This window comes from Stylophora pistillata, chromosome 14 (genome assembly GCF_964205215.1).
Source record: "Stylophora pistillata chromosome 14, jaStyPist1.2, whole genome shotgun sequence".
NCBI classification, from domain to species: domain Eukaryota; kingdom Metazoa; phylum Cnidaria; class Anthozoa; order Scleractinia; family Pocilloporidae; genus Stylophora; species Stylophora pistillata.
In genome coordinates, this window is record NC_142532.1 from 1,902,097 (window position 1) to 1,929,988 (window position 27,892).

The 27,892-nt window shown below is 39.7% G+C and overlaps 1 protein-coding gene across 1 annotated transcript; it reads right to left on the reverse strand.

The window, feature by feature from the left end:
* On the reverse strand, positions 1-27,841 carry LOC111335826 (nuclear pore complex protein Nup160). Its single transcript, XM_022941826.2, has 38 exons — positions 27,594-27,841; positions 27,072-27,279; positions 25,120-25,336; positions 23,860-24,053; positions 22,128-22,200; positions 21,824-21,912; positions 20,451-20,528; positions 19,912-20,009; positions 19,700-19,790; positions 18,568-18,636; positions 18,308-18,409; positions 17,935-18,039; positions 16,877-16,942; positions 16,412-16,511; positions 15,682-15,743; positions 14,991-15,094; positions 14,362-14,427; positions 13,786-13,883; positions 12,845-13,011; positions 11,689-11,822; positions 10,703-10,770; positions 10,436-10,607; positions 9,216-9,421; positions 8,575-8,657; positions 8,053-8,148; positions 6,855-6,949; positions 6,397-6,493; positions 5,558-5,663; positions 4,886-4,959; positions 4,643-4,735; positions 4,188-4,383; positions 3,963-4,089; positions 3,290-3,328; positions 3,015-3,089; positions 2,724-2,868; positions 1,986-2,111; positions 1,594-1,698; positions 1-1,043 (listed from the first exon to the last, which is right to left on the reverse strand). The coding sequence occupies exons 1-38, from the start codon at positions 27,827-27,829 to the stop codon at positions 912-914; spliced, it is 4,392 nt and encodes a 1,463-aa protein (XP_022797561.2). The 5' UTR covers positions 27,830-27,841; the 3' UTR covers positions 1-911.
* Positions 27,842-27,892: the final 51 nt, after the last annotated feature.

Sequence of the window (27,892 nt, forward strand, 5' to 3'; positions counted from 1 at the left end):
TTTTTCATTTGTTTCTATTTTTAATGACACCATTTACTTCCTCCTTTGAATGACTCTTTGAATGGCATAATAAAATAGATGCTTTTGCGTCTATTTTTTTCAAAACAGCATTTAATACAAACGGTTATTTACAGAAGTCCTTGGTTGATATAACGCCACACTTGCACACATGTTTGATAAGCCAAATCCAAACATTTCTATCAAACTACAAAAAACTGAGTGTAAACAATACAAGATCTTCTAATTGGTTATTTTCTTTTCTTCTTGCCACTTGTCTGCATAACAATCATTAGCAAACGTAAAGAGGATTTCAGCTTTGGTCAACGTCGGGGCTGGAGTGCTAATATAGCTCCTCTTCACGTACTATGTTTCTAGGCACTGGGATCTTGGCGACAGCCAAAGCATTATATTTCTGCTACTATAACTAAGATTAGAACCTTACGAATCAAGAGAAAATGAGCTGAGTAGCGTCATCCATTAAATAACCACGCAATATGACCGGGTGCGAAAATTCAATTTAGAAAACATCACTGGAAGTGAGGGACATGTATATGGGATCAGGTCTCTCAGATCATAGTCTCTTGTAACAAATCCATGAAATGTTTGTATTATTACGACTCTGAATCTTATTAAGGAAACTGTTGAAGCCCGTTTGGATATGTCCTATTGCTAAGCAACGCATTCAGACTTGGCATTTGCTAGCGTGTCTACTGGGCACTGAATTACCTCACTTAGAAAATTCTCCGACAAACATTCGATCAAGAAAAGAATGGAAGTTAACAGGGCCTTCCAACTTGATCCGGATCGACTTTGTAACGGTTTCAATGAGTTTTCTCTTTCCTTTGCAAATCAGAAAGCGCTTTCGGTCTCTTGTACGCAAGACAACGTCTCTATCCAGGCGCATGATGTCATCACCGTATTGGAATGGACTCTGCTGCGTGCATCCGCTGAGCACGCTTTAATTGTACAGACACCAGATCACGTGACACTGATATCACTTTCTCGTGAAATTCATGAAGTTGTTCTTTGAGTTCATCACGTCCCTGTAATCAATAAAGGAATAATTCGCCATGATTCTCGAGCAAAGAGGCATGATTTCACCAGACGAACCCCACAGATAAATGAAGACAATTTTCACACGAGTGTTGAAAGTTGTACGGGAAAGCATTGGTTTTTCACTTCTTCATTCTGGACTGTTCTGGAAAACGTGTCCCACCTCTTAGCCAATTAGTTGTTAAACTGGAAAACGCGTCCCACTCTCTTAGCTAATCAGATGTTGAACTTAACCCACGTGATGATTTCCTTCACTCTGAAAGTCCAGTTTGTAAGTGCTCTTCTTTTGTTTGTGCAGGACTCAACCAAACAACGCTCTTCACCCTTAACACCCTAACCTCAATATGCATATTCTCCATACTGTTCTCTATACATTTCCTAAGGTGCTGGCAAGGAGAATTTGTTGAACAATCAAGAGCTTCTTTAGATGATGATCGTTTCCTTTATTCTCCTGACCTTAATGTGTGATTCAGGGGTGATATTGTAAGGAGAAATTAGATGCTAGTCACTCTTGGGAGTCAAAGAGTTAAGGAACCTTACCTTAGCCAGCTCGGTACCAGGTTGCACGTCTTTAAGCAGAGCCAGCAGTTGATCCAGAGAAACGTACGGCAACCACACACTGGGACTGGTGCCGTGTAAGGCATCCTAGAAATAAACATTTCTGTATTAATACAGTGGAAAGTCCATCCAAAGTAAACCCTCAGGACTTGAAAAATCGTCCCTAGCCGGAATAGCTGTGTCCCATCAACGAAGCTAACAGATATAAAGGTTATACAATGGAACCTCCATAAAGTGGCCTATTCCAATCGCTCAGTTAGTCAAATAAACGAAGCGTGTTGGCAAACGGCACGGAATAAAACAGAGTAAAAAGGAAACAGACTTGACAAGCAAAAGAAAAAATTACAAAGCGCACAGCTCACGGGTCGACTCACCGTCATTCCAAAGTACTCCTTGCCATTTCCAAGAACAGCTTGGATATACTCAACAGCAAACATGACTGCCTCCAATAGAAGATCATAGTTGATGTACATACGTAGCAGTTCAGAGGCATTAAAGCGCTGGAATAAAAACATTTTGAAAAATTGAAAAACAATGACTACTCACTCCTGATATAGGATGGACTCATCTAGAAGGTTTGTCTAAATCAGACGACTTCACGAAATTTTGCGACCCACTTGCCAGAAGTTCCCGCGAATTACACAGAGCTAGATCACATCGATTTAGTTTCCGCCGCCTGAAGACTGAAACACAGATTGACAGCGCAACAGTGTCTAATCGGTAAAATCAAAATCAAAAGACAAACTGGGGAGTTTTTCTCCGAGTATTACCGATGACTTTTCGGATAAATTTGGCCAATCTTTAGCCAACGTGTAGCCGTACCCTCCCCCCCCCTCCCAAGGGGCTACACGTAGGCTAGACGATCTTAAAAAATAGTCAGGCCGATGTTTGCTCTGTTAGCCACAATGAAATCCGTTTACATCTCCTTTTACCGCCTGAAATTGTAAGTTCTTACCAAGTTGGGTTACATGGCGCAACTGAAAAAAACTTTATTAGGGTTTTCCGCATTTCTCGAGTCAAACATTCACATAAACGCTTACAGATTCTTGCGGCTTCTGACCCCTTTCGTTGAGCTCGTTAAGTCATGTGATGCGGTCTAGTCCGCCTCTCACCTTATAATCATTCACAAGCCACGTGGGCAGAGTAGCGCCAGCTGACAGCAGTTTACTGGTCACACATCTGTAATACACGTGACCATCACGTGGACCAAGCTTGTCGAGGTACAACTTTAACAACTGCCAGGCCTGGTCGACAACACTCCAAAAAAAAAAAAAAAAAAAAAAAAAAAAATCACGAAAAGAATAACCTTAAAAAATTGTTTATTTCAAACAGTCCAAAAGGCAAGAAATATTAAACACGCGATACAAAACAAAGGTCTGGACACCAGTAAATTGACGCGGTACCTTTTGTAACTGGAGACCTGGGCCTCGCCGAGGTCATTTGATAGGAGCCAGTCCCACGCGTCCTCTTCGGTTTTTCTGTGAGGATGAAAAATAATTATATCAGCGAGTAGTTTTTAAAGTGTGGATTGACGACGTGACGACTGATATCGTCTTAGCTGAACTCTAAGCGAAAATTTGGAGAATTGTAAAAACCGAAAGGCACCCATTTAATTGCCTTTTTTTTCGTTGTTGTTCCATCTTGGTGTGAATTCGCATTACTGTAGTCATTTCCTCACCGTGTTAAACCATGGCCTTGGGTGGATAACTTGACACACCTATACAGAAAAGTCACGTTACAAGTTAAACGTGCAGAGATGTTTACAAAGAAATAGAGATCGATTTGAAAGAGAATCCAAATAATAATAATAATAATAGTAATAATAATAACAATCGATATTGAAACAGGGTGACCCCTCCAGCCACAGGACTGGTATCAACGGGGGCCTTGTATAACAAAAAATAAAAGAGAGTAAAATAAATCATATATATACACATATCAATAAAAACTAAGTGATATGAAAAGTGAAAATGTTCGATTTCAGAATGTTCTAAAAATAGTCAAGAATAAAAAGCGGAGACAGCCAGGAAACGTCCCTTGGGTGGTAAGTATTAGGTAAGTGGTCATTTTGGAAGCCTGCCCGGATCACTGGTGTCCGTTTTCTTTTTTCTTCGAAACGTCCAACGAGCGAGGAGGGAAAGAAAATGTAGATCTGACATTTGAACGAGACGAGATTGGGTCGAGACCATTGTGGTACTCGCCGTCTCGTAGTCTGTCTCTTCCCAGTCTGTCTCGTCCCAGTGTCTCGTCCCAGTCTATCTCGCGTTGAGCTCTCGCCCATTATCGAGATGATAACAAACTATGGGGAAGACTCTTCTTTGACACAACTTAAATGAAGACTGCTTATCTACCTTGAGGCAAGTCCTTCGAAGATCGTTTCTTTGGGTAGGTTGAAGTGGAAAGCTACAGTGAAGGCATTGTCAAACAGGCCTGCTTGAGTTAACAACGCTACACTCTCCTGAGGTGACAACTGAGGGCCTGAGACCAAGCAGAAAAAAAGAATTAAGTCAAATAATTGCCATGGTAACAGCTCTACACCAATTAGAGATAAGAACAGAGTGCCTGACGCATCAAACCTGTTGCACGTGTTGGATCCGCGTCCATTTTTATGAGCTGTAGCCTTGCGAGAACCAATAGGTACTCTCCCTCCAGGTCCTTGATCTCCAGTACGGTCACTTTACGCCGAGGCCTAGCAAAATGACCTGGGTAGAGTATGTCTCCTTCTTCTCCTTGCTTTCGTTTTGGAGACATGTTGGGCGGCTCTGCTGATTTCTAAAAAACAAGAGCAATGGCTCTATTGGTAACAGACGAAACCGATTATTCTGTTTTTCTCTAAGTGGGTGTTGTAACTTTTAAGTCTGTGGATGAAACCCTAGTGAATGACCATTCAAATGAAAACTAAAGACCAATGTAGTCCAGTACAGACTGGTTTTAACTCCATGATATCCCAGAGTGAGCAGTTGAATAAAAGCTACTGAGCGGTAATTCAAAGAGATGTGTGGCACTGTTTTAAGTAAAAATTTTAACTTACATCACTGCCTATCCTGTCCAAAGGTTTTACAATCCAGGCATTTTTCGGCTCCACCAGTCGGAGTGAGTTCATCGCTGCTAAATAACATTTGGCCTGAAAATTCATTGGAAACAGATGTTTGTCCGCATAGTGGTACGTTTAGGAATTTTCAATGTACACTCAGGTTTTTCTTTCCTTGTAAAGTGATAGTTGAGCTAACAGGTCGTTGGTGAGCTTTGCAGCAAAAATATCAAAGAAACAAACCTGTTTTTGCAGACTGTCAAGCCCTGACACTTCTAGTCCCAGACGCAAGGCATGTTCATACATTGCTGCCCCAGCTAGAAAACAAATATCACAAAGTAATTACAACTTTTCACTTCACCTAGTATTTGTTTCATTTATCTGTAAATTTGTGTATATCGTCATCTCGTCTTTGGAAGACAACAAACGATCCTGTACTACACCTACTTCTTATTAATCAAACATCGTCAAAAATTAACAGCTCTGTAAGGTATGGTGCGGATTTTTTAACAGGGTCTTGACAGAAATCCCAGACTACATTAGTTAAACTTCACTACCCCTTCTAATTGATGCAAAAAAAAAAAAAAATCCCTCGCGCCACAATTTTGACTAATCAGGTCCTTAACGAACTGCTAATAGCCCATTTCCGAATTGCCTTTAGCCTCTTTTTCAAAGCGAGTCCTGGTGCTCATCCTTTCGTATGGTAATAAGTTTTCATTCACATGCAAATTTCATACGTATGGTTGAGCACCAGGCCTCGTTTTGAAAAAGAGGCCAAACGTAATTCGGAAATGGCCTACTGAACACTCGCGTTTTCCCGCGCTTGAAACGTTCATTTCGCTGAGTTTTCATTGGATTTTCATAATACCCTCCCTTGTTCTGATTGGCTGTTCTGATAACTTTTGATGATGTCACCTTTTCTGTAGTTTCCTCTGAACACGTGGAAAGCGTAGAGTAGATCGTAATAACTGTGAGTAGTTATGTCCACTGTACGGGCATGAGACTCGACGATGTCGATGAACTAAAACAGAGCAAAATACAAATATGTTATTGAAAAGTTATCTCAAAGTAGGATGCTTTATTGGTCCCCACACAATTCAGAATTCTTATCACATGTGAACCGTGGATCATACTAGTTTCCTCTCAACAAATGTCAACAACTACTGGCACCACACTAACAACTTCTACACGACATTACCATAACAAACAAACCCAACAGAAGGACCCAACTTCACCAATGGATCGAAATGAAAAATCACGACCGAGTTACGCCAGTTGAGTCTTTAAGCCAAAAACATTAGGGAAAAAACTTATCAGTTTTAACAAACCAGACTTGTAACACTCGACTGACAAACAACTCCTCTGTTGATGCTTTCCGCTAGGGCTGTGGAAACGTAAGTCACTACGACCGATAACAGTCCACGACTACTCTAACCCGGACGATCGGACCAAACCATCATTTAAACCGAGTTTAACGCCTGGCTCTCACACGAGCTCTCTGGAGCTCAGTTGGTAAAGAATACGACAACGAAAAAATAGTAATAGCTGAAATCCTTGGGCAGTTTCCGGTCTCTCACTAAGCCTGCAGGAATGCCGGGTTAATTTTCGCGTTCTTCAGGCGAGCAAAGGCAAGCGTGAGGCGAACACCCTATGCACTTTCCTCGAACCTTCCCCGCACTTTTTTCGCACTTGCGCTCGCACCTGTCCCGCACCTGTCCCGCAGGTTTGTCTTTTATCATAACGTTTACATTCACCTCATCTTGAAGGTTGACAAATGGATATTCTATAAGCTGTTGAGTTTTTCCTCCCTCGCACAGTGTTACCATAAGCTTATGAAGGCATACGCGCCGCCTAAAAACAAAGTCAGCAAAGGTGAGATGATCAAATTCCACATTCTCACAACTAAAACGAACGAAAGCGTTTGATAACAGACGATGGAGTTCAAAATAGGAAGGAAGTGCTGTAATCAGAGAGCAGCGTATAACATCGAACGACAGCGTATGAAATCAAAAGCAAGTGTCCGAAATCGGACGGGAGCGTTTAAAAGCGGGCGATAGCGCCCGAAATCGACGTTCACAGTAAGAAGCAGTAAGAGGTAGTGCGGCACAGTAAGAGACCGAGAGCCAAAGCTGCGAACGACTACTTAATAAGAAAATAAAGGAATAAAAAAGAAAAGAAAAATAGGAAAGAAAAGAAATGTAAAATGACTTACCTAACAGGGTCAGGATTGGAGATTAGAGCTTCATACGCCAAGTCATTGTGGTGTAACTCCAAATGATGCTTAAAAATGTTCGACCACAAATCAGGCTGGAATAATTCAGGGAAGATAACATAATTAGCAAAGATATTCCACTTTGCCATATCGTACTTGTATAGTAAAAGGAAAAAATAAGGAACAAAAATTGCAGTCAGTGGCCTCATAGCGCTCCATTGTTCGAGGTATTTTTTCCTGTTGTGCGATTTCGTTTTCTTGTAAGTTAAAAGCTTTAAGTTTATTCTTATAAAGCCTTCCCTTGCTAAATCTTCCGTGAGAAAAACTCGGACACCTTTTTTAAAATAGGGCGCCATGTTTGAAGCGGAGAGTAAACGACTCCGCCGGACGCCAGTGTTGCATCTATACTCCGATAATCCATAAGAAACGACAAATCACAGAGCGCGTTCTATTCAACACCTTGAATGGCGTTAAATAATGGCTACGTCGGAGTTGCGAGGAACTGTCGTTTACCTCTCACCGGCCCAGGTTCAGAACTACGACCGTCTTGGTCGCCACAACGAGTAGAAACAACTTTGGCGACTGAATTTACAGATGTTGTCGTCGATTGAGCATCCTGTGTTTGGCAGTCATGTGACAAGCCTACAGTTTTTATCGCTTAGTGTTTGTGGTATGAAGTTTAACTGAGATAAAAATTCGCAAATTTTTTTTTTTTTTTTTCATATATAATAATTAACTTCTCCTTTCTCGGTTTTCCAGGAGCAAGTCTTGAGATGGCGCGTGAAGCTCCTAAACTGAATGCTAGCCACGATTAATTTCTAATTTAAAATCGTTAAAAGGCAACTTTCGAAACAATTTGAGCTAGGCGCTCTTGCCTCAGCCTTACTACATCTTTTACACTCCTTACTCCTCCTCCCATATCATCTTTTACACCCCCTACTCCTCCTCCCCTATCATCTTTTACACCCCCTACTCCTCCTCCCCTATCATCTTTTACACCCCCTACTCCTCCTCCCCTATCATCTTTTACACCCCCTACTCCTCCTCCCCTATCATCTTTTACACCCCCTACTCCTCCTCCCCTATCATCTTTTACACCCCCTACTCCTCCCCTATCATCTTTTACACCTCCTACTCCTCCTCCCCTATCATCTTTTACACCCCCTACTCCTCCTCCCCTATCATCTTATCCACTCACAATATTGGGATCATCAGGAGAGGCAAAGTCCAGCGCTAGATGAGCCACACGGATGACATAGTCAGGAGCATCAAACTGCTCAAACAGCTTTAACACCTACACGGAACAAAGAGAAATTAACAACAGTCACTCAATAGAACAAGAGGAAACAGACAGAGACGTGCTTACTCCTGGCTTTTGGGATTTGTCAATTCTACTGAAGTTATTTGTTGACTCTTGCCTGAAGTCTGTTTCTGAGACGTCTGTATCGAGCTAAACCTCGATAAGATGTTCTCAGTAAAAGAAAGCACTGTAATGGAGGTGAGCAGCCAGATTGGTTTGGCGATGAAAATGACTTTAAAAAAACAAGTAAAATGGCATTTCTTGAGATATAATTCCCACTGTAACCCTCTGGGAAGATAGGCTTTCGTTTCGTTTCCGTCTGAACGTTATGTAGAGTGTCCCTAACTGTTCCTCGGAGTCGCCTGAATTTCATTATGAAGACCTTCGCCTTGTTTGCCTGTGAATGTTAAACTACCTCACCTTTACGTAAAATAGAACAAGCAGTGTCGAAATATCAGTGGAATTGCTCTGAAGAACCTTCATCACAAAGGCATCCATTGAACCTAACATCAGGAAAGCTTAGAGTGAACAGTGATGACAAGAGCGGATTTATTACTAAACAGGCTACAAAACATAGAGCGCTTTCACTCCCAAGGATCTCATTAGTAATTCTCTTTACTGTCTGCTATACAATTCTTATGATGTGGGTTTGGGGAATCTGGTATTGGATCAACGAATAATCATCTAATTGATATGTTTCTTTATTCTCATCACTTGTCTGCTTGATATTGTATTGATATTGTAAGGAGAAATTCTGTCCTGGTCATTCATTGGAGTTAAAGGGTTGACAAAAAGGAAAGTAGTCACAACGGCAATTTAGAACAAAGGAAAATATCACTCGAAGCCTCAGAAAAGTCAAAGTGTAAAAAGCGAACTGACTCGCAAGAATACGCGAATGCCCATGGCGTATTTGTTTTAATTTTGCATCCGATTGGTTTTACATAGCATGGCGTGAATTTTCTGTCCCAATCACAGAGCGAAGTAAAGAACAACATACTCCCCGATTACTTCATCATCTAATTTGATCACCCAGCAAGTGACAACTACTACAGCGCGCTTACCAATCCCCTTCGCAGCCTTCAGAAAGCAGCCTAAAGCCTTGTGATTTTCGCCTAAAGCCAAATACGATTGGCCCAATAAGAAATACCATGATGACTGACAGGTGTCACACCAATAGCAAATCAGATGCGCGTAATCTTGAATGTGAAGATACTGACACCGCGAGAGGAGAAATTCTGGAAAGATGACGCTCTCCCTTAATGGCCAGCTATGGTTGGATATGTGTTAAGCTAAAATAACGTAATGCAAAATGCAGATAGAAAAGGCGGAGCGTTTTGAGACAAGGGGGGAGGGGACGAGTAGCAATACTCCAGTCACATGATACTATGGAATCTTGGATAAGCTTAACAGTGTGGGCAGTCACATGATACTATGGAATCTTGGATAAGCTTAACAGTGTGGGCAAAGTGGCTCCCATGGAAAGAGAATACCAAGTGTTATCACTTCTTATTGCTGCCAAACATTCCTTACATATGACTCTTTGACTCTCAAGATCTGACTGTCAATTCTCCCATCTAGCTGCTACACATTTCCTTGTAAATTAGTTAGGAGAATTTGGTGTTAGATCAGGGCCCAGTTGTTCGAAGGCCGATCAGCGCTAACCCAGGGTTAAATGTTAATCCTGGTTTCTATATTTCTCTGTTGAAAGGCCGTTTTGGGATAATTTTCTCAATTCTTTTTAGAGCATTCAATCATTAAATTGTAGAAAAATGGAATTAAAGTGAATTTTCTTTTAAAACTTTCAGATCTGAAATAAAATTTTACACTAACCCTGGGTTTTCTAAAACCGACCGTTGAACAACCCGGCCCTGGGTAACAACTTTACCTAATAAGTTTGAGTATTCTCATTACCTGTTTGCTGCATAATGTATGGAAATTAAAGGGAGAAGTTACAGGTTAATCACTTCCGGAAGTTAAAGGGTTAAGCTGTGAGAATTGGGGGGGGGGGTCAATAAAGCAACAATCCCTGATTGATATAATCCCTTGCTCTTATCACCTTCGGGCTTGACATGATATTTTACACGGTCTGGGATAATTCATTATGGGTCACTTGCGGGAGTAAAAGGGTCAATCTCATTTAAGATCATCTCATTTGATAAAAATTAATACCCCGATGGCAGTTGCGGAAATACGGTTCTGAAGAATTTTTCGTTACCCGGGCTAAAAAAAAAAAGACCAATAACTGGCAATTGTGGGGAGATTAGTTAAGTGACTAGGATACATTAGGTCCATCAGCATGTAAACAGCCCGGTTGAAAAATCCTGTCCAAAGAAGGACTGGCTCCTGATTAGACATCTCCTGTGAGGCCCTGATTTTTTGGACCAGGTGCCTTCTCAGTTGTGTTCCCCCCACACCACAAAGGAAGAGCTCCCCTAGTGTTAGAGATGGATCATCTACAAAAAGAAAACACATAAAGTTAACAGTTGCTCAACTAAACAATCATGAACAAAAAAAAACATTTCCCTGTAATAATTTTTTTAGCTCTCACCGGGGACTGCTTTTGATTCCAATCCATCTGAAATTTCCAGAGTAGCTAACTGTTTTAGGTTTGACTCTCTGTACAAAAAAAAGTTGACAGGATTGTTGAAAAATGTGACAGTTGAATGACAGGAGTCATGCACTCTTCATAATTACTCTCTAATTTGACAAATGAGTCAACCCTTTTGTACCAATTAGAATATTATTGTTATCACGTTGGTCTGATTGTCTGGGTGAGTGTAGTCCCGAGTGCGAGGGTGGTCCCGAGTGCGAGGGTGGTCCCGAGTGCGAGGGTGGTCCCGAGTGCGAGGGTGGTCCCGAGTGCGAGGGTGGTCCCGAGTGCGAGGGTGGTCCCGAGTGCGAGGGTGGTCCCGAGTGCGAGGGTGGTCCCGAGTGCGAGGGTGGTCCCGAGTGCGAGGGTGGTCCCGAGTGCGAGGGTGGTCCCGAGTGCGAGGGTGGTCCCGAGTGCGAGGGTGGTCCCGAGTGCGAGGGTGGTCCCGAGTGCGAGGGTGGTCCCGAGTGCGAGGGTGGTCCCGAGTGCGAGGGTGGTCCCGAGTGCGAGGGTGGTCCCGAGTGCGAGGGTGGTCCCGAGTGCGAGGGTGGTCCCGAGTGCGAGGGTGGTCCCGAGTGCGAGGGTGGTCCCGAGTGCGAGGGTGGTCCCGAGTGCGAGGGTGGTCCCGAGTGCGAGGGTGGTCCCGAGTGCGAGGGTGGTCCCGAGTGCGAGGGTGGTCCCGAGTGCGAGTGTGGTCCCGAGTGCGAGTGTGGTCCTGAGTGCGAGTGTGGTCCTGAGTGCGAGTGTGGTCCTGAGTGCGAGTGTGGTCCTGAGTGCGAGTGTAGTATGACTGTTGTCAGTGAAAGTGACTGACACTTCAACAACCTAAGCGGAAATCCTGATCAAAGTCAAGTGGACAGTTATTGTCAATCGATTGCTGAGGAGAGAAAAAAGTACCCTTTGCTTCCTGAACAACCTAACGTATGCCGAACTGTTGTACGTACACAGAGCTTGACGGGGTGGGAGTGACAGCTTGTTCCAGGATCCAATGCAGAGCAACATAAAGCCTGAGAAGCTGAACTGTTCTAGGAATGTACAATGATGATACATCCTCAGCTTTCCTGGCATCCAGGCCAATCTTAGGAACACAAAAAACATTAGAAATGGAGTCTGGGAAATGGAAAGAGAATTAAGAATCTGTACTACAAGGACACGGGAACGTTGGAAAAATAAAAGAGGAAATCATTGATAAAGCCTCTAGAAAATCAATGTAATGGGTAGTTATGGGCCATGAGGAGGAGGGTGAGGTGACGGGGGAGGGGAGGGGGGAGAGGGGAATATGCCAATGATGAGGAAAAGGAGAAGAATAAAAGGCGAGAGACTATACTCTGATAATTCATGCACAGTACGGAATGATGGGGCACACGTTTCAAATGCCAGTTATTGGCGACATACAGCTGCCTGTAAGACCTCTCACCACTGTCTGTTCAGGCTCCTGTGTTTGAGTTTCACCAAACACCCCCTTTTCCAGTCACAACTGCCATTCAACTGCGCCATAAGCAGCTGCTTAAATATCAAAAAAGGTATTGAAATCCCTGAAAGGGGGGGGAGGGGGGGAGGGAGGAGGGAAAAAAAATTAAATAAAATAAAAACTTTATTTTACCCTCGGCAGTGTTTACAGCACACAAAGTGCTAGTGAGGCCGAGTAAACAACTGAAACAAATGATTCAAATTGAACACAACGTTGTTAAGAATCCCAACTGGCCGGAGGCAAACCAGTTGGCTATTTACAAGCGTGGCCGAGAATTTGAACTCGGAGCTGCTGTGAAAAAAATCCAGTCAGGGCGGGACTCGAACTCAGGAGCGTTGGATTGCGAGTCCGACACGCTGACCACTCGGCCACGCTGCCTCCTACCAGGGGACATACAAGACGATGATATGGACAGGAGCAAAAAAGGGATAAAAAGCCCCCTTTCTGACCCCTCACTCAATATGCTAAAGTCGCTCTCAGCTATCGCCTCGCGCGACTCTTGCGCTTTTTTCCGTGCTTAGCAACCTCCTGCGTGCATCCATAACTCAGTAGTGTACACTGGGGCGTTTACCATTTGTTAAATTGAGAAAGGAAAAGGTACATCGTTTGAGAGTATCAATGTTAAGTACCTTGTTGACACTCAGCCTGGTCATCAAACTTAGCAACACCAATAACTGTTTACAGACGGACATTCTCGATGAAGCAATTTGGTGAGCAGCCTTGGAGAGCAGAGAGCAGGTTAGAGGAGCACGGAACAGCTGATGTCCAGTCATGATATGAGAGAAATCTGACCAACCTGTGACAAAGCATTTAACCCAAAATATTAATGACAGATATTGTCTCCTCCTCGCCATATCAATGCATCACTCAGCTGAGTGGTAATGGAACAGCTACAGGGTGTAATCTCATTTGCCATCAAATTCTCTTTGCCAGCACTACAGGAAATTTATGGAGAACAGTATGGAGAATATGCATACTGATGTTAAAGTGCAAAGCGTCAAGATGTGGAGAATATTTCCCACTTATTATATGGCTGTGTCTCACAAGGACTGGGAACTACTAAATTCACGAATTTGATTGGCTGAAATCAATACTGAAAGCAGCCTAGATTTTCCCATCTAGACCGGCATCTAGACCGGTCTAGAAAAAAAAGGTACAAAGAATATAAAAAATTGGCATACAAGACACAGCCATATAATAAACATCTTATTAACCGAGCTAGGTCGGTCTGTACAGGAGAATCTTGACCTCGGTCGCTGGTACAGACCTCACTGCATTTGGTCTGTACTGGCAACCTTGGTCAAGATTCTCCCATACAGACCTCTCGCTCTGTTAATAAGAACTAATTACAAAACACGGTCATCATGTTACTAAATTTCTTAATAAAAAACCTGGTAAGGGAAGGGAGGGAGGGAGGGAGGGATGTTTTTCCCCACACCCTCCCCCCCTCCATTGTCACTTCTTACCAGACCTTGCCATTTTTCCCTTCTTTCCACTGATCAAGAACCTGGCAAAAGTTAGAAAAAGTCTAGCAGCAAAAAGCTAAATAAAAGCTGAAGTGAAACCTCACCAGTGTGTTGCTCATCTGGAGCATCCTCCATGAGTTCACTTTCTAATGCCAGAAGAAGGTATTCCAAACTGTGGAAGATATTTGGTATCTTGTGCAAACTACAGAAAAACAAATTAGTCAGCATTGAACAGATATATATATACATCCACCCACCCCTCCCTCCTCACCCTGCCCTTCTCAAGCTAAAAACCTTGACTTGCCCTCCCCCCCCCCCCCAGCAAGTTACCAAGGGCCTTTTCTCAAAAGTCCTGGTGAAGGAATCAAAGAAAGGAGGAGCGGGTTCTGGCTCCCTGACCAGTCCATTTTGTTTCTTTAGCTGGTAGTTTGTTGCATAATTCTCAAAACTTTTGAAACTCCCCAGAAAACAGAACAGCTTTACAGGCCTGTCTAAGTACCAAAATCTTGAGAAACAGGTCTCAGGACAGGAAGAACTTGCATGGCCCAAATAATTGGAATTTTTTTTTTTTGGTTTTGTTTTTTTCAGGCCCTTAAATTTGGAAAAATTCTAACTTTCCAGAAAGCAGCTTCAATTCTAGTTTCCTAATTTAGATAAAACTACTTTTTCGTTGGATATACCTGGTCTCCAGTTCCTGTTGAAACTGAAATAAAGCATTTGTATCCGCCTCTCCTTGATCTTCGTCACTAAGCAAAGTACACCACAAAAAAAGGTAAGCAATTAGGAAATTTAAGGGCACCACAGGATCATACAATTTCTCATTGCTTTTTTTTTCTTTGATAGGAAAGGAGACAAGAGAGGGGCTTATTGGAGAGGGGTCTTCTTCATAAAGATGGGTTCACTAAAAAGAGAAGCTTATGAAAGAGAAAGGAAAATAAGAGTGGGCTGAAGACAGGAGTAGGATTATTAGAGAGGGGATGTATTAGAAAGAGGGGACCTTTTAGAGAGAGGTGCATATAAGTGGGGGCGAATCCAAGGGGGGGGGAGGTATAAAAGAAAGAAGCTTATTAGAGAGGGGCCCATTGGAGTAGGGGCTTGTTACACAGGGGGTTTAGTAAAGAGAAAGCCTTACCAGAAAGAGGGGGAATAGTAGAGGGAGAGGTTTCTCAGAGGGGGTCTGATTAAAGAGGTGGGGGTCTTGTCAGAGAAGGGAATAAATAGAGAGGGGGCTAATTAGAGAAGGGTTTAATAGGCTTATCAGAGAGGGAGATTAAAAGTTTCATGTGGGGAATACACTGTAGTTTCTTACCTGATATTTGTCAGAAGATAAACAGCAATCTGATCTGCAGTTAATGCTGGATTCAGTTGGTACATGACATCATTTTCAAGTGCTGACAAATGCTCAAGGGTTAACTACATTGGAATAGTGGTGGAAAAAATTAAAAAAAAAAAATTTGCAGGTCAAGATACATAAAAGTTTGGCAATCATTGGGTAGAATGAAAAGTCATTACATATCAAATACACAGAGTAAGAGGGTTAAAATTTGTTTGAAATCCAAACCAATGAGGGGCAAACCATTTGATTGATGTGTACAAAACACAGCATTGAGCTAAGACCTATCAATAAACAAAAAACTGAACTAAAATCTCACACTTTTAAACAAGAACTCTAAGTTACTTCACATGACCTCCCGAAAGAAATAATTTTTTCTGTAGCGAAGTTATTGCTTTGTAAGACTGCTGAATTTGATCACACCTAATTGAATCACCATTAATAAAAAAATAACCTTATTTAATCCTTTACACCCTAACATCAGTATACATATTCTCCATACTGTTCTTTATAGATTTCCTGAAGTGCTGACAAGGAGAATTTGTTTAACAATCAAGAGCTTCTTTAGTTGGTGATCATTTCCTATATTCTCATGACCTTAATGTTACATTAAGGGGTGATATTGTAAGGAGAAATTAGATACTAGTCACTCATAACATTAGTTCACCTGATCTGAAACCATTCTGATGATGTTACACAAATCCACGAATGATTCTTTCGTGGTTTTATCTGCCAAGTACAGAAATAGTGAAAAAAGCAAGACTGATAAGCATATTACTTTCAACTATAAGAGCTCTTGTCTTCTGATTTATTTGTCACAAGAAGTTGGTTAATCATGAACATATCACAATGCCCTAGAATAACTTATAGAGTCCTCAATTGGACACTAGTATCTAAAATCAGACACTTGTGTTTCAAATCAAACACTTGTGTCTAAAATTGGACATAATTATGAATAAAGGCAGATAGTTTTGAAAGAAACTGTTTGGGGCTGCGTTGGTGAGGGTAACGAAATAATTTGGATATATCAACAAAGTTGAAATGGTAAATTGGCCACCGTAACAATTACAAAAGCTGATGTTTCGAGCGTTAGCCCTTTGTCAGAGCGAAAATTGGACATTGCTGTCTAAACTCAGACACTAGTGTCTACAATAGGACACTGGAATCTAAAATCGGACATAGGTGTCTAAACTCGGACAATAGTGTCAAACATTGTACCCCAAGTCAGTCTTGTGGTTACAGCAATCCCACTTGCTATTTGGACCACAAATTGAAGGGATCGATGCCCAATCCAAATCATACAGTGCAGACCTTCAACTCATTTTGTTAGAGGAAGTTACACTTCCATGTTAAAAAGCAAATCTGCTGTAGTTGGAACATTAAGACTGTATACCTACCAAGAAGAGGCTCTGTGTCAACTATTGATGTTTCCAAAGGTTCCACAGAAAGATGAAGTTGCTCAAACAGGTCACATGGCCTTAGGAACGACAGTATTTCCTATGAAAAAATATGAGAATGTTAAAAAAATGCTATCCATAGAATTCTGTAACAGATAAAGGTGGCAGGAAATTGTGTGCTTGTAAATAATTTTCTTCACTATTTTCTTTGTTCCAAACCCCTGATCAAGGAAGAGTTTCTCCTTACAAGATCATTTCAAGTTTGAGAGGAAGAGAATGAAGAGAATGAAAAATATTTCCCAGGGATATTTTGATTTAACATCAATTATCAGAGCTAAAATTATGAAAAATGTATAACAAACAGAATGAAGAATCAAAAGTTATAAGATCTTGGGAGTGACAGGGGTGATTTTAAAGAAAACCTCTAATTAATATAATTATTATGAGTGAACAATTGCAGTTTACCTTTCGCACAACACAGACTAATCCTGTTTTAGTGTCATTGAATATACCCAAGGCTTTACCTCCAACCTGAAGAAAGAATTAATAACAGTAATTTATTACACGACTCAGGCAGTCAGAGGGCCAATAACTAAAATCAACCAATCAAAATGCTCTATTGCCGGTCCAACGTTATCTAAGTATTGGACAGGGCAGTGTCCCGAATGGTCCCGAATGGTCCCGAATGATACCGCACTTGTGTCCCTTTGAACTTCAGTTGTATAATAAATCTCTTATTAACCAAGCTTGCTCGGGGCCGTACTGGAAGAATATCAGCCCTCGGTCTTTTTTGTACGGACCTCACACTTGGTTAATAAGATTTATGTACACCTCAGACAGAAATTTAACAGACATACATTGGGAGTGATACAATATTCTTTCACTGTCTTGACAGATTCATTGTTGATTCATTTGAAGTACACAAAAGTCAGTCTCAAACTAACAGCAGGGCTGGACACTAACGGTAGCCCACTAGCCACAGACTAGCAGAAATTCAGTCTTGGCTAGTGGTTTTTCAATATCCGCTAACCAGTTTGGCTAGTAAACAGACTGAAATTGTCGTAACATCTAAAAACATCTTAGATGTCACTAGCCAGTTTGGCTAGTAAACAGACTGAAATTGTCATAACATCTAAATACATCTTAGATGTCACTAGCCACGTGGCTAGTAAGTTGAAAAGTTAGTGTCGAGCCCTGTTAAACACAGTTACAAAATTCCCTTTCTAAAACCAATATGATACCTTCAACAATGTTCATTCTCCACCTACCGCTCCCCTACAACTTATAACGTTCAACTGATAACGAGTTGAAGTAAAATGTTAAGTTAGGGGAGGGGTGGGCAGGTGCTTAGTTGCTCAGATAGTGACATTGTTCTTTTGGCGCTAAAGGTATGTAAACTCCATGTACACAGGGCACCAATCTGGCAATCATGGCTGAAATTTTGTCTCCAAAATTTTTTCTTTGCATATACATGGTGACCAAAATGGTGGTGGCTTGAAGCAACCAGGAAGATGGATACTAACTTGATGGTACTGTACAACAAAGCTGTAGAACTTTGTCCAACACTGTAGCTGAAGATCATTGAACTCATCATGAAGCATCTCGTAATCTGGAGCTGACATCTGAATCTAAAGAAGTGAAGGTCATTTGCTTTAATTTATAGATAATTTATAGATAATTTATAGATAATTTATAGATAATTTATAGATAATTTATAGATAATTTATAGGTGGTAAACTTTCACTGCACTTCCTCAAATAAGTACCCAGGCACTTAGTTAACATTTTGCACAATTTTATAGTAAAACAATGGAATCTTTAAATTATAAATTTTAAATTTTATAGTAAAACAATGGAATCTCAGGAAAGATTAGATGCATCTCTTTTCCATACAAACCTCTGAATCAATGAGGTTGATAACAGCCAGTTTTAAATCACTCCTTGAAACTGTTTCATCAAAATCACTGATAAAGTTTGACACTGGTAAATGACGGTATATCTATAGAGAAAAAAAAGGAAAAAAAACACAAAATAATTAGGAATCTGCTTTACAAATCACATCATCACTTTATGTGGAAGTAGAGAACCAAATAAAAAAAAGCAACAAAAGAAACTGTGCAGCCACAGGATCTTGTGATCATATTTAGAGAACTGCACCTGCATGGCTTTAATGATGACATGATTTGAAAACCTCCCAGGATAGAAGAGCTCATCAAGAAAAACTTCCTGAAAAAAAAGTTTAACAAATATTATGATGGGATAAAATTCAAGGTAAAAAAATATACTCTCTATTAATGTGGATATTTTCAATGTTACTATAATAATGTAGCTGGTTTTTTTTTTCAACTTCTCATTGAATACAACAACAACAACAATAACAACAAACTTTAATTGTTTTGTATATCAAACACTGCTACATTAGACTGGCTCACTAATGGGAGAGCTAATCAGTGCAGGCCAGTCAAAGATTGCGATAATCCCCATAAATATCACAAATAAGATAACGTATTAAGGGATAAGAAGAACAAAGAAAAATTGTTAAATTAATTAACAAGCCACAAGTTTTTACTTACATGCTACAAATAATTACCAGTACCACACTAACTACAAATTGTTCTGGACAAGATTCCTAAAGGTTCTTTGAAATTGTGAAACATTTCTTAAAAAACACCCCAACAGCACATTGAACTTGAAGAAAACTCCTATTGGATTTCCAAACATGTCATTAATCCTCTATTAACCCCCCCTCTAATAAGCCATCCCCTACTAAGCCCCCCTGCTCAAAAAACAACCCCTCCCCCTCAAAAAACAAAAATTCAAAATGACACTCCATGTCAGTAAGAATGATGAATTTATTCAAGTACTGTACATCATATCCTATTGTATCGTGGAAGTGAACATCAAGCTAAAGCATTAGGCCCCCTCTACTAAGCCACCCCCCCCCCTGCAAAGTACCTGAAATAAATAAACATCTAGGAGCTTGTCCATAATGTTCGCTTAATAAATGATATTCTATATACAAGGCTAAAAGATTAGGAGAAAAATTTTTCAAATGTTTAAACCAAATGTTTTCAGCTGGGAGCTTATGAGAGGATTTACAGTACTGTACTTAGTTTTCCACATCCTGAAATTTAACAACGCATCCTGGCTAATGCTCCGAGTGTATTTCTGTTATTGCATATTGTTAAACATTTCTGCAGACTATTCAATAATGTTCTAAAGTTCCTCATTTTTTTACATTCCTCTTTGACCCATTAGATTTCCAGTAACTCTACAATAAAAAACTTACTCTTGGTTCTTTAAATGGTGGAACCATGACATCAGAATTCTCTGTCGGTTCAAGGAATATCCTCTTCCAACCACATTCTTGTGCATCTAAGCTACAAAAGTGAGTGAAACCATTTGGCATCAGGAACAGACAGATTTATCATCAAGAAGTTCATTTGATTAGAAAATTCCTCAGACAAACATTTCACACTTTATTGCAATTTATAAACTTACTGATCAATGGAAGTGAAATAGGCCATTGTTTCCCCATTTTTATCTGTCCATAATGTCCAGATGTTCGATGAATTCACAGCAAAGTCTACAAGATTTTCCTTTTTCAAAACAAAAATCATATTCATCCATAAGTGATAGGACAGAAGTAGGGTCATCCAAAAGTTTCAAGGCAGAAGACAAATAAGAAACAGTAGGCATCCAGGAGAGATCCTTGCTACACAAACCACCAGGCTACTGAATTTCCAGAGGGGGTAATAGCAATTCCTAGGACATGTTCCACAAGTCTCAATGCATTTAAAAATTTACAAATGATTAATTAAACAAATTGGAAATACACATAGTGAATAGAGTGACCTAAATGCCCCTACTGGCAGGAAGCAGACCAATTAAGTTTATGCAAAGAACAGCCAAGGAATTGAACTCAACAGAACACAAATTCAGCGAGTAGCAGGGTTAAGGGCCAACAAAATTTAATACCAGTGCCATAACCAGTCCGCCACTCTTTCCCCTCACATGATGAGTCAGTTTTGTGATTTTACCTTTGGGAAGTACGAGAATGAAAGTGCAGACAAGCTTGGTTCATCCTTTGAAGACGGCACAACCTCATACACACAGAACTAAAACCATAAATACAAATTGTGTTATATTGATAACAGTTGTCAATCGAATGTTTTAATAACTGTGGTAGTATTACATAATAATTTGGATATATCAACAAAGTTGAAATGGTAAATTGGCCACCATAACGATTACAAAAGCTGATGTTTCGAGCGTTAGCCCTTCGTCGGAGCCCTTCGTCTGAGCGAACTATGTAGTATTACATAGTTAATCATTTCTGTGCAAACTTATTAACTCCAGATAACTCGAACCTTAAAGGGAAATTGAAAAAGGTTTGAGTAATTGGAAGTCTGAGTTAGCAAGAAGTAAAGGACCAGAAATGAGGGAAAAGTGTTTACAGTTTTTCTATTCATACAGCTATACATTTTAATCAAATTTAATTATAAATAAGTCAAGTGAAAATGGAACATTAAATTAAATCACGGTAGGAATCAGATCATAACATAACATGAAACAAAACAAAGCAAAGCAGCTGGATATTAAAAGTATTAAGGCTGTATTAAATTCGTGGTAATTCAAACTTTACAGTTTTCAAAGCAAAGAACAGACAATGGTTTCACATGGTTCGAGTTATTGAGGATATGAATATATAGAGAACTGCTACAAGTTAACAAGAGGTTCAAGTTATCGAGGGTTTAAGTTATCAGGAATCAAATGTACCCGCAAAATTGTTGGCTTGTGTTCACTAAAAGTAAACATTAGTCTCAATAAATTATTGTGACATTAACATGTTGTTGTTCTTTTGTTTATTAGCCCCTCCACAGCCCGCAGCAGTGACCAAGACATACTTTCTCCTTGAAATATCAATACAATAGCAAGCAGACAAGTAATGAGAATATACAAAAACATCAATAAGGAGGATAATATTCAATCTAATACTTAATTCTCAGAACTAAATTTATTCAAAGCAATGTATAGTAGACAGTAAAGAGAATCACTAAAAGAGATCTTGGGGCTGATAAAGTTAGTGGTCAAGTGTAATTCATTAAACTTTTAAATTCATAAGACTGAACGGCAATAGTTTTCAAGAGGTTTATGTGATAATTTGTCAAGGGAAGGTTTGCGCCATCACTGAGTGGCAGTATTATACTGGTAGCTTCTCTCACTTTTCCTCCTTCCCCCCCTGCCTTCCCCACACCCTCCTCCCCCTTCCCTCACCCCTCTCCTTTTCACTCCCCCTTCCCCCTGCCTTCCCCACACCCTCCCCCTTCCCCCTACCTTCCCCACCTTCTCCCCCTTCCCCCACCCCTCTCCTTTTCCCTCCCTTCCTCTCCATTTGCATCTGTCCACTCACCTGTGTGTTGTATGTAAGGTTTAAAAATAGACCAAGACAAAGTTTACCACTTGATGGATCTACCACTTTCCGGAGTAAATGGCCTGAAGCTGTGGAGAAAAAAAATTCATGTTATTTTAGCATTACGTGAAGTGAATAAAAATTTGACTCCTGCTAACATAGATTTCATCCTCTCACAAAAATATCACCAACATCAGGCTGACTGACTACTTCAACCTGACCTCCACTGCAGAATCATTAAAAAAAGATAAAAGAAGCAACAAAGCTTTAAACAAAAATAAGTAACTTTAAAAAATAGATCCACCTGGAAAGTTTTGAGCATCCATATCATCACGAATATCCTCCAGAAGATCTTTGACATAAATGCATGATTGAGTCTAGTAGAGAAAAATCAAAGTTAACCCTGTTCTTCGTGATATCTATTCACTAAAAAAAAAGGTGACAGCAACAATAAAAAGTTAAAATGCCGCATTCTGTACTGGGCAGAAACCTAGAGAAACAATGTTAAAATACTCCCTGGGTATTGGACTGACCGAGAGAGAATCACTTCTTAAGTATCACTAAAATATCAAGTAAACAAGTGATTAAAATCAAGAAAAATATCAATTTAAGGGATTCTTAGTTGATCCAATACCAGATTCTCTGAGCTAACATCACAGGAGTTGTATAGCAGACAATAAATATATCTTATTAAACATTTTCTTGTGTAGTATTGCTGAGTATTTTATTAGTTGTATGGTATTTTGACAAGCCCATAGGGCGAGTCAAAATACAAACAACAAGTAAAAATACTCAGCAATACTATACTCGACAAAATGTTTTATAGGAGATTTATTATCTTACACACCAAACTATTATTTCAGTGTGAGAGAATTTCACGGGTATTTCTGGAGCCGTAGTAGTAACAAGTATGATAAATATTGTAAGAAATAGACAACTTTTTTGAGAGTCATGTTTCGGCATGCTTATGCCATCTTCAATCAATGAGTAACAGAACATGAGTAATTACATAACAGACAAGTAGATGAATAAAATATTTACAGTATGATGTAATAAAAAAGTGGGTACTAATTACAATGTGACACCTTTGATGTTTGGTGTCACTTTGTAATTAGTACCCACGTTTGTATTACATCATACTGTAAATATTTTATTCATCTACTTATCTGTTATACAATTAACTTGGATATATCAACAAAGTTGAAATGGTAAATTGGCCACTGTAACGATTACAAAAGCTGACGTTTCGAGCGTTAGCCCTTCGCTCCGACGAAGGGCTAACGCTCGAAACGTCAGCTTTTGTAATCGTTATGGTGGCCAATTTACCATTTCAACTTTGTTGATATATCCAAATCATTTCGTTACTCCCACCGACGCAACCCCCAACAGTTTCTTTCGAAACTATCAGCCTTTATTCATTTGTTATAGAATTACTCATGTTCTGTTACTCATTGATTGAAGATGGCATAAGCATGCCAAAACATGTCTCTCAAAAAAGTTGTCTATTTCTTACAATATTTCTCGAGTACCAAAAATTAATATCACGTGATATTTGTAGTTGCCTCACACGTTATTTGTACTCTACAAAGCACAGTTGGATAATAAATATATCTTATTAGACGCTTTGTTGTGTAGTATCGCTGAGTGTTTTTATGAGTTGTGCCGTATTTTGACAAGCCCGTAAGGCAAGACAAAATACAAACAATAAGTCAAAATACTCAGCGACAGTACACAACAAAATGTCTAATAAGAGATTTATTATCCAACATGCCAAATTGTTATTTCAGAGCAAGTGAATTTCGCAGATATTTCTGAAGTACAAATATCACATGATATTTGTACTCGTCTCCCATGTTATTTGTACCCTACAAAGCACAGTTGGATAAAAAGGAAAATTATTAAGGGGATCTTCAGAATGAAAGGTTTAGAGGTTTTAAAAGATTCTTGAAAACCCAAAGAGGCGAATATTAAGCAAATGCTCAAAGGAATGTTTGCTGGCTTTAAAAAAATATCTATTGTGATATTTTCCAGTGTACCTGGCAGGACCAAATCCTGAGCTTGAAATCTCGGCACAGAGCAAACACACACATATGTTTTCCATATGGATGGATTACCACACTCAATGCAGCATCAGAAGCCATTGTGTCCCTCCGCAAGCTTGAAGGGACCAGACCAGACCAAAGACGCTGCATGACTCCTGCTTCCTTCAATTCATAATGCTCTACTTGACCTATCATAATACAAACCAGTATTGATCAGTGTGTAATTTCCCCAAGTACAAAGTCAAAACTTATTTATTTATTATTATATTTATTATTATATTTATTATTATTATTTATTATTTATTTATTTATTACTTGTTTATTAATACAATGTCCAGCAAACAGGTTAGGAGAATACTAAACCAGACTCATTGGTTGGATGATGTTGTCTTGACAGAAGGCCAAATTCTCACAATTAATTTATAATGAGGTGAATAGCCAGTAGAGGGGAGAAAAACATATCTGATCCTACAATAAATGGTTTGAAGCCAAACATGAACTGTTAATAATTTGGTCTGATCATCAGAACTTGTGAGTAGCCATGAAAAAGGAGTATTGGCAGTAGCATTAGATGTTGTTTGGACAATCTGACTTCACTTGAGTCTAACAATAACTTTTGTTCAGGTTGTCTAGACATCAATCAGCGCAAACAATAACAGTCTATTTCTGGGCTACTCTTGGTCAGAAGATTAGAACAAACATACAAGTGAATCTGATCCTGAATGAAGGGAGTTAGTTTCTGAAGAAACTGTTATGCTGCATCAGTAGCAGTATTACGTGGTAATTTAGTTTTATCAACTGCATTGCTGATGTGAATTGGCCTTCATAAAGAGATTCTAAAGCTGATTCACTCTAAAACAAGGGCGAGCAGGGATGGCACAGTGGTGAGAGCACTCGCCTCCCACCACAGTGGCCCGGGTTTGATTCCTGTACCTGGCGTCACATATGCGTTGAGTTTGTTGTTGGCTCTCATCCTTGCTCCGAGGGTTTTTCTCCGGATCCTCCGGTTTTCCTCCCTCCACAAAAACCAACAATCCAAATTCCAATTAGATCTGGAAACAGTGGACAAGAAAAGCCACCCAGTGGAATGTCCATTGCTAAATTATTATTCATTTATTTATTTTATTTCATAACCCAAACGTCAGCATTAGAACTTCTACTGCGGCCAATTCACACTGACTCTTGATCCAGTTGATAAAACCAAACTAACTTAAATCTGATCACAGGTGTTGAAGGGCTAGAAATTCCTCTTACCACCACTCCCAGGGGGAGGCAATTTTATCAAAAGGATTATTCCCGAAGTAGTAGCTAAAGCAAAGAGACAATGTCCATCCTGACAAAGCCAGCTTGCAAAAGTCACGCATGATTGTGAAAAAGTTCCAAAATTTGAAGGATCTCTCAGCTGATGACTGGAAAAATCATTAAAGATTGACTGCTGACTTCCTTCACCAGAGTAAGACAAACCAAATCCCTGGAAGATAAAGTTAAAGCAAGGTGAACACCACAGCCCAAGATCACAAACTCTATGGTAAAATACAGCAGATCACAGTAAATAAAAGCCATTGCTCTTGCAGCACCCGTTGGCTCCTGGTACCTTACTTTTGTCCTCCAGAAACTTGGAAATCCTATTTTTTTTTTCATAAAAAGTATATACTGAGAACCCTGGATTTCACAATTTCAGAGCACTGGGCTCCCTTCAATTTTTCTTGGAGCACAGCCTTACCTCTGGAGACAAACCATGGACCATTAACTGCATCTACTGCGTAAAAAGTGACTCCATTAGGAGCCTCTGGTGGTGGTGAACACTTTCGTTAATTATCAGAGATCTAGTCCTTTAAGTTAAAATTTGAGGTCATAAATGCGAATGAAATACTACCAGCAAGTGAGAGGAAATATTGAAACAGATATCAGCTGTGTTTAAATTGGAATTCTGTATGTCTAGCCATGATGAACTGTATAATGTGTCAGAGTTGTCACTGCATGATCACCTTGAGGTTCATGCAAACTAAATAAAGGCTATCATCTGATGAAAACGGTGGCAACCAGGTAATGTCATGCAAGCCAAAATAGTGCCTTCTAGGAAATTTGAGCATTAAAGCTGCTTGCATATATTTCCAAATTTGAGACAGTTTGGTTCTTGTTTCCCAACTTTTCAAACACATCTTCCATCTTAGGGCTCAAAATTAACAGTAACCCATTAACCAATGGTTAGTAATTTTCAACGTTTGGTTACTAAAAATATGTCCAACTAACCTGACATGGTTAGTAAAATTTCTAACATATTTAAATTATGTTATGGAAATAACCTTTTTACAAATAAATAATAAGTATTAGGAACGGTTTATATGTTATTTACTTGCATTAGCTTGTTTTCTGTCTCAAACAATTTGTTCTTGCTGTCTTTGGAATCGAATTGAGCTTTACAGCCATTTCGAGCGCTAAGGCCCTGAATGCGAATTTGTGTCGAATGTGGAGATCTGGACACAACTTTATCAGATCCACCATGTTGCAAATATTCGCTTCGAAATTATATATTGTTCATGAGGTTCTGGCAGTTCGGCATTGAATTATGCAGAGTTCTATAATCATGGTAAACGAGAGAGGATTAAAATAGGTGCTTAATTGTCAATGTTTTTAAGGTAACCATGCAATTTCAGCTGCTCTTTAATTTGTCCTAGTTGTTATTAACAAAATGTTCAATATTTGAGATATCGTAACTTGTGAGCTTGGATACCAAACTTTATAATTCGGTTAGTAAAAAGATGTCTACTAACCCAAAGGGTTAGTGATCCAAAAATTAAATTCGAGCCCTGCATCTTCTACCGCTAGAGATTTACTTTAAGCATGAAAAAGGCAGTGTCCTTTTACTGAATAAGAACATCTAGTACACTACAAAAAACATGCAAGTATAAAATTTCTGTCAGGAAAAAAAAACAGACCTCTTAACCTGATACAGTTCATTCCTTTAATCCCTAACATCAGTATCTGTTCTCTCCACACTCTTCTCTGTACATTTTCTTAGTTTTTGACAGGGAAAATTTGTTAAACAATCAAAGCTTCTTAGGTTTGTGATGATTTCCTTTATTCTCATAACCTTTAAAAAGATTTAGCAGTATTTCTGTAGGGAGAAATTAGATACTGATCACTTTTATGGTTTAAAGGGTTAACAAGGCTGCTGCCATCCACTCTTCTGCAAAAAAACTTACATATCTACGAAGTCTGTCTGGATGGGGAAACACGATCCTGTGGACACTGTTGGTCGTGGCAATCAACAGGCTAACATGTGCAGGAGTTTCAAAGATATACACCACTGGTAAAAGAATGCCATCAGTAAACTGTAGTTCAAGGTGGTTTCCTGAGAGAGTGTTGTCAAGTGATTCTTCAAATAGTTCCAGTACATTATCTGTGACTCTCCTAGGTATGAAAACATTCGCAAAAAAATTTAGGAAATCGAATGCACAAATATCTACTTAATTTCGTTTCAACTAGCTTGTGGGCAAATATGGCAATGTGAGGTAGTTTCCTAAGTACACCTATAATACATAACCCTCAGTTTCTTTAAAATGTGGACGAAATTTATATGTAGACATTGCTGTTATTTTTCCACAGTTTGGTGAGCACTTCGAACTAAGTTTAAACAAGCAAGTACTGTTATTAGCTCCAAAAACTTAACAACAAACAGCCACGAGGAACAAGTTTCAAACTCAAATTTTCTTGTCCATACGAACCAGAAGATGTAGCGGTTTCGAGTGACAGAATCTACATTCCCACTCTCTCGGTAAGCAAATCCACCTCCTGTATGGGGCTTAGCGTTTTCTTCATCCCTCACGGTCGTTGTTGATCCTACAGTAAAATTTATCACGTTTCCCTGGGGCTTGCCACTGAGATGCAAAACCTCTCGAAAGTTTCCACCGCTCGCCATTTTGAATTTGGACCTAGCCGCCACGTGATCGTTGGACCCCATTCTTCGCTCAGCTTTTGTCCCAGGAGACAGAGGTCGTCAAGATAAGTTGGGGTACATTTTTTT

Excerpts from the sequence above, each read along its gene's own strand:
- LOC111335826 (XM_022941826.2), bottom strand. The coding sequence starts at position 27,829 with ATGGGGTCCAACGATCACGTGGCGGCTAGGTCCAAATTCAAAATGGCG. Across the intron at positions 18,040-18,307 it reads TCAACCTCATTGATTCAGAG|ATTCAGATGTCAGCTCCAGA; the intron begins GTTTGTATGGAA and ends TCACTTCTTTAG. Across the intron at positions 4,960-5,557 it reads CAGAGGAAACTACAGAAAAG|CTGGGGCAGCAATGTATGAA; the intron begins GTGACATCATCA and ends TTTGTTTTCTAG.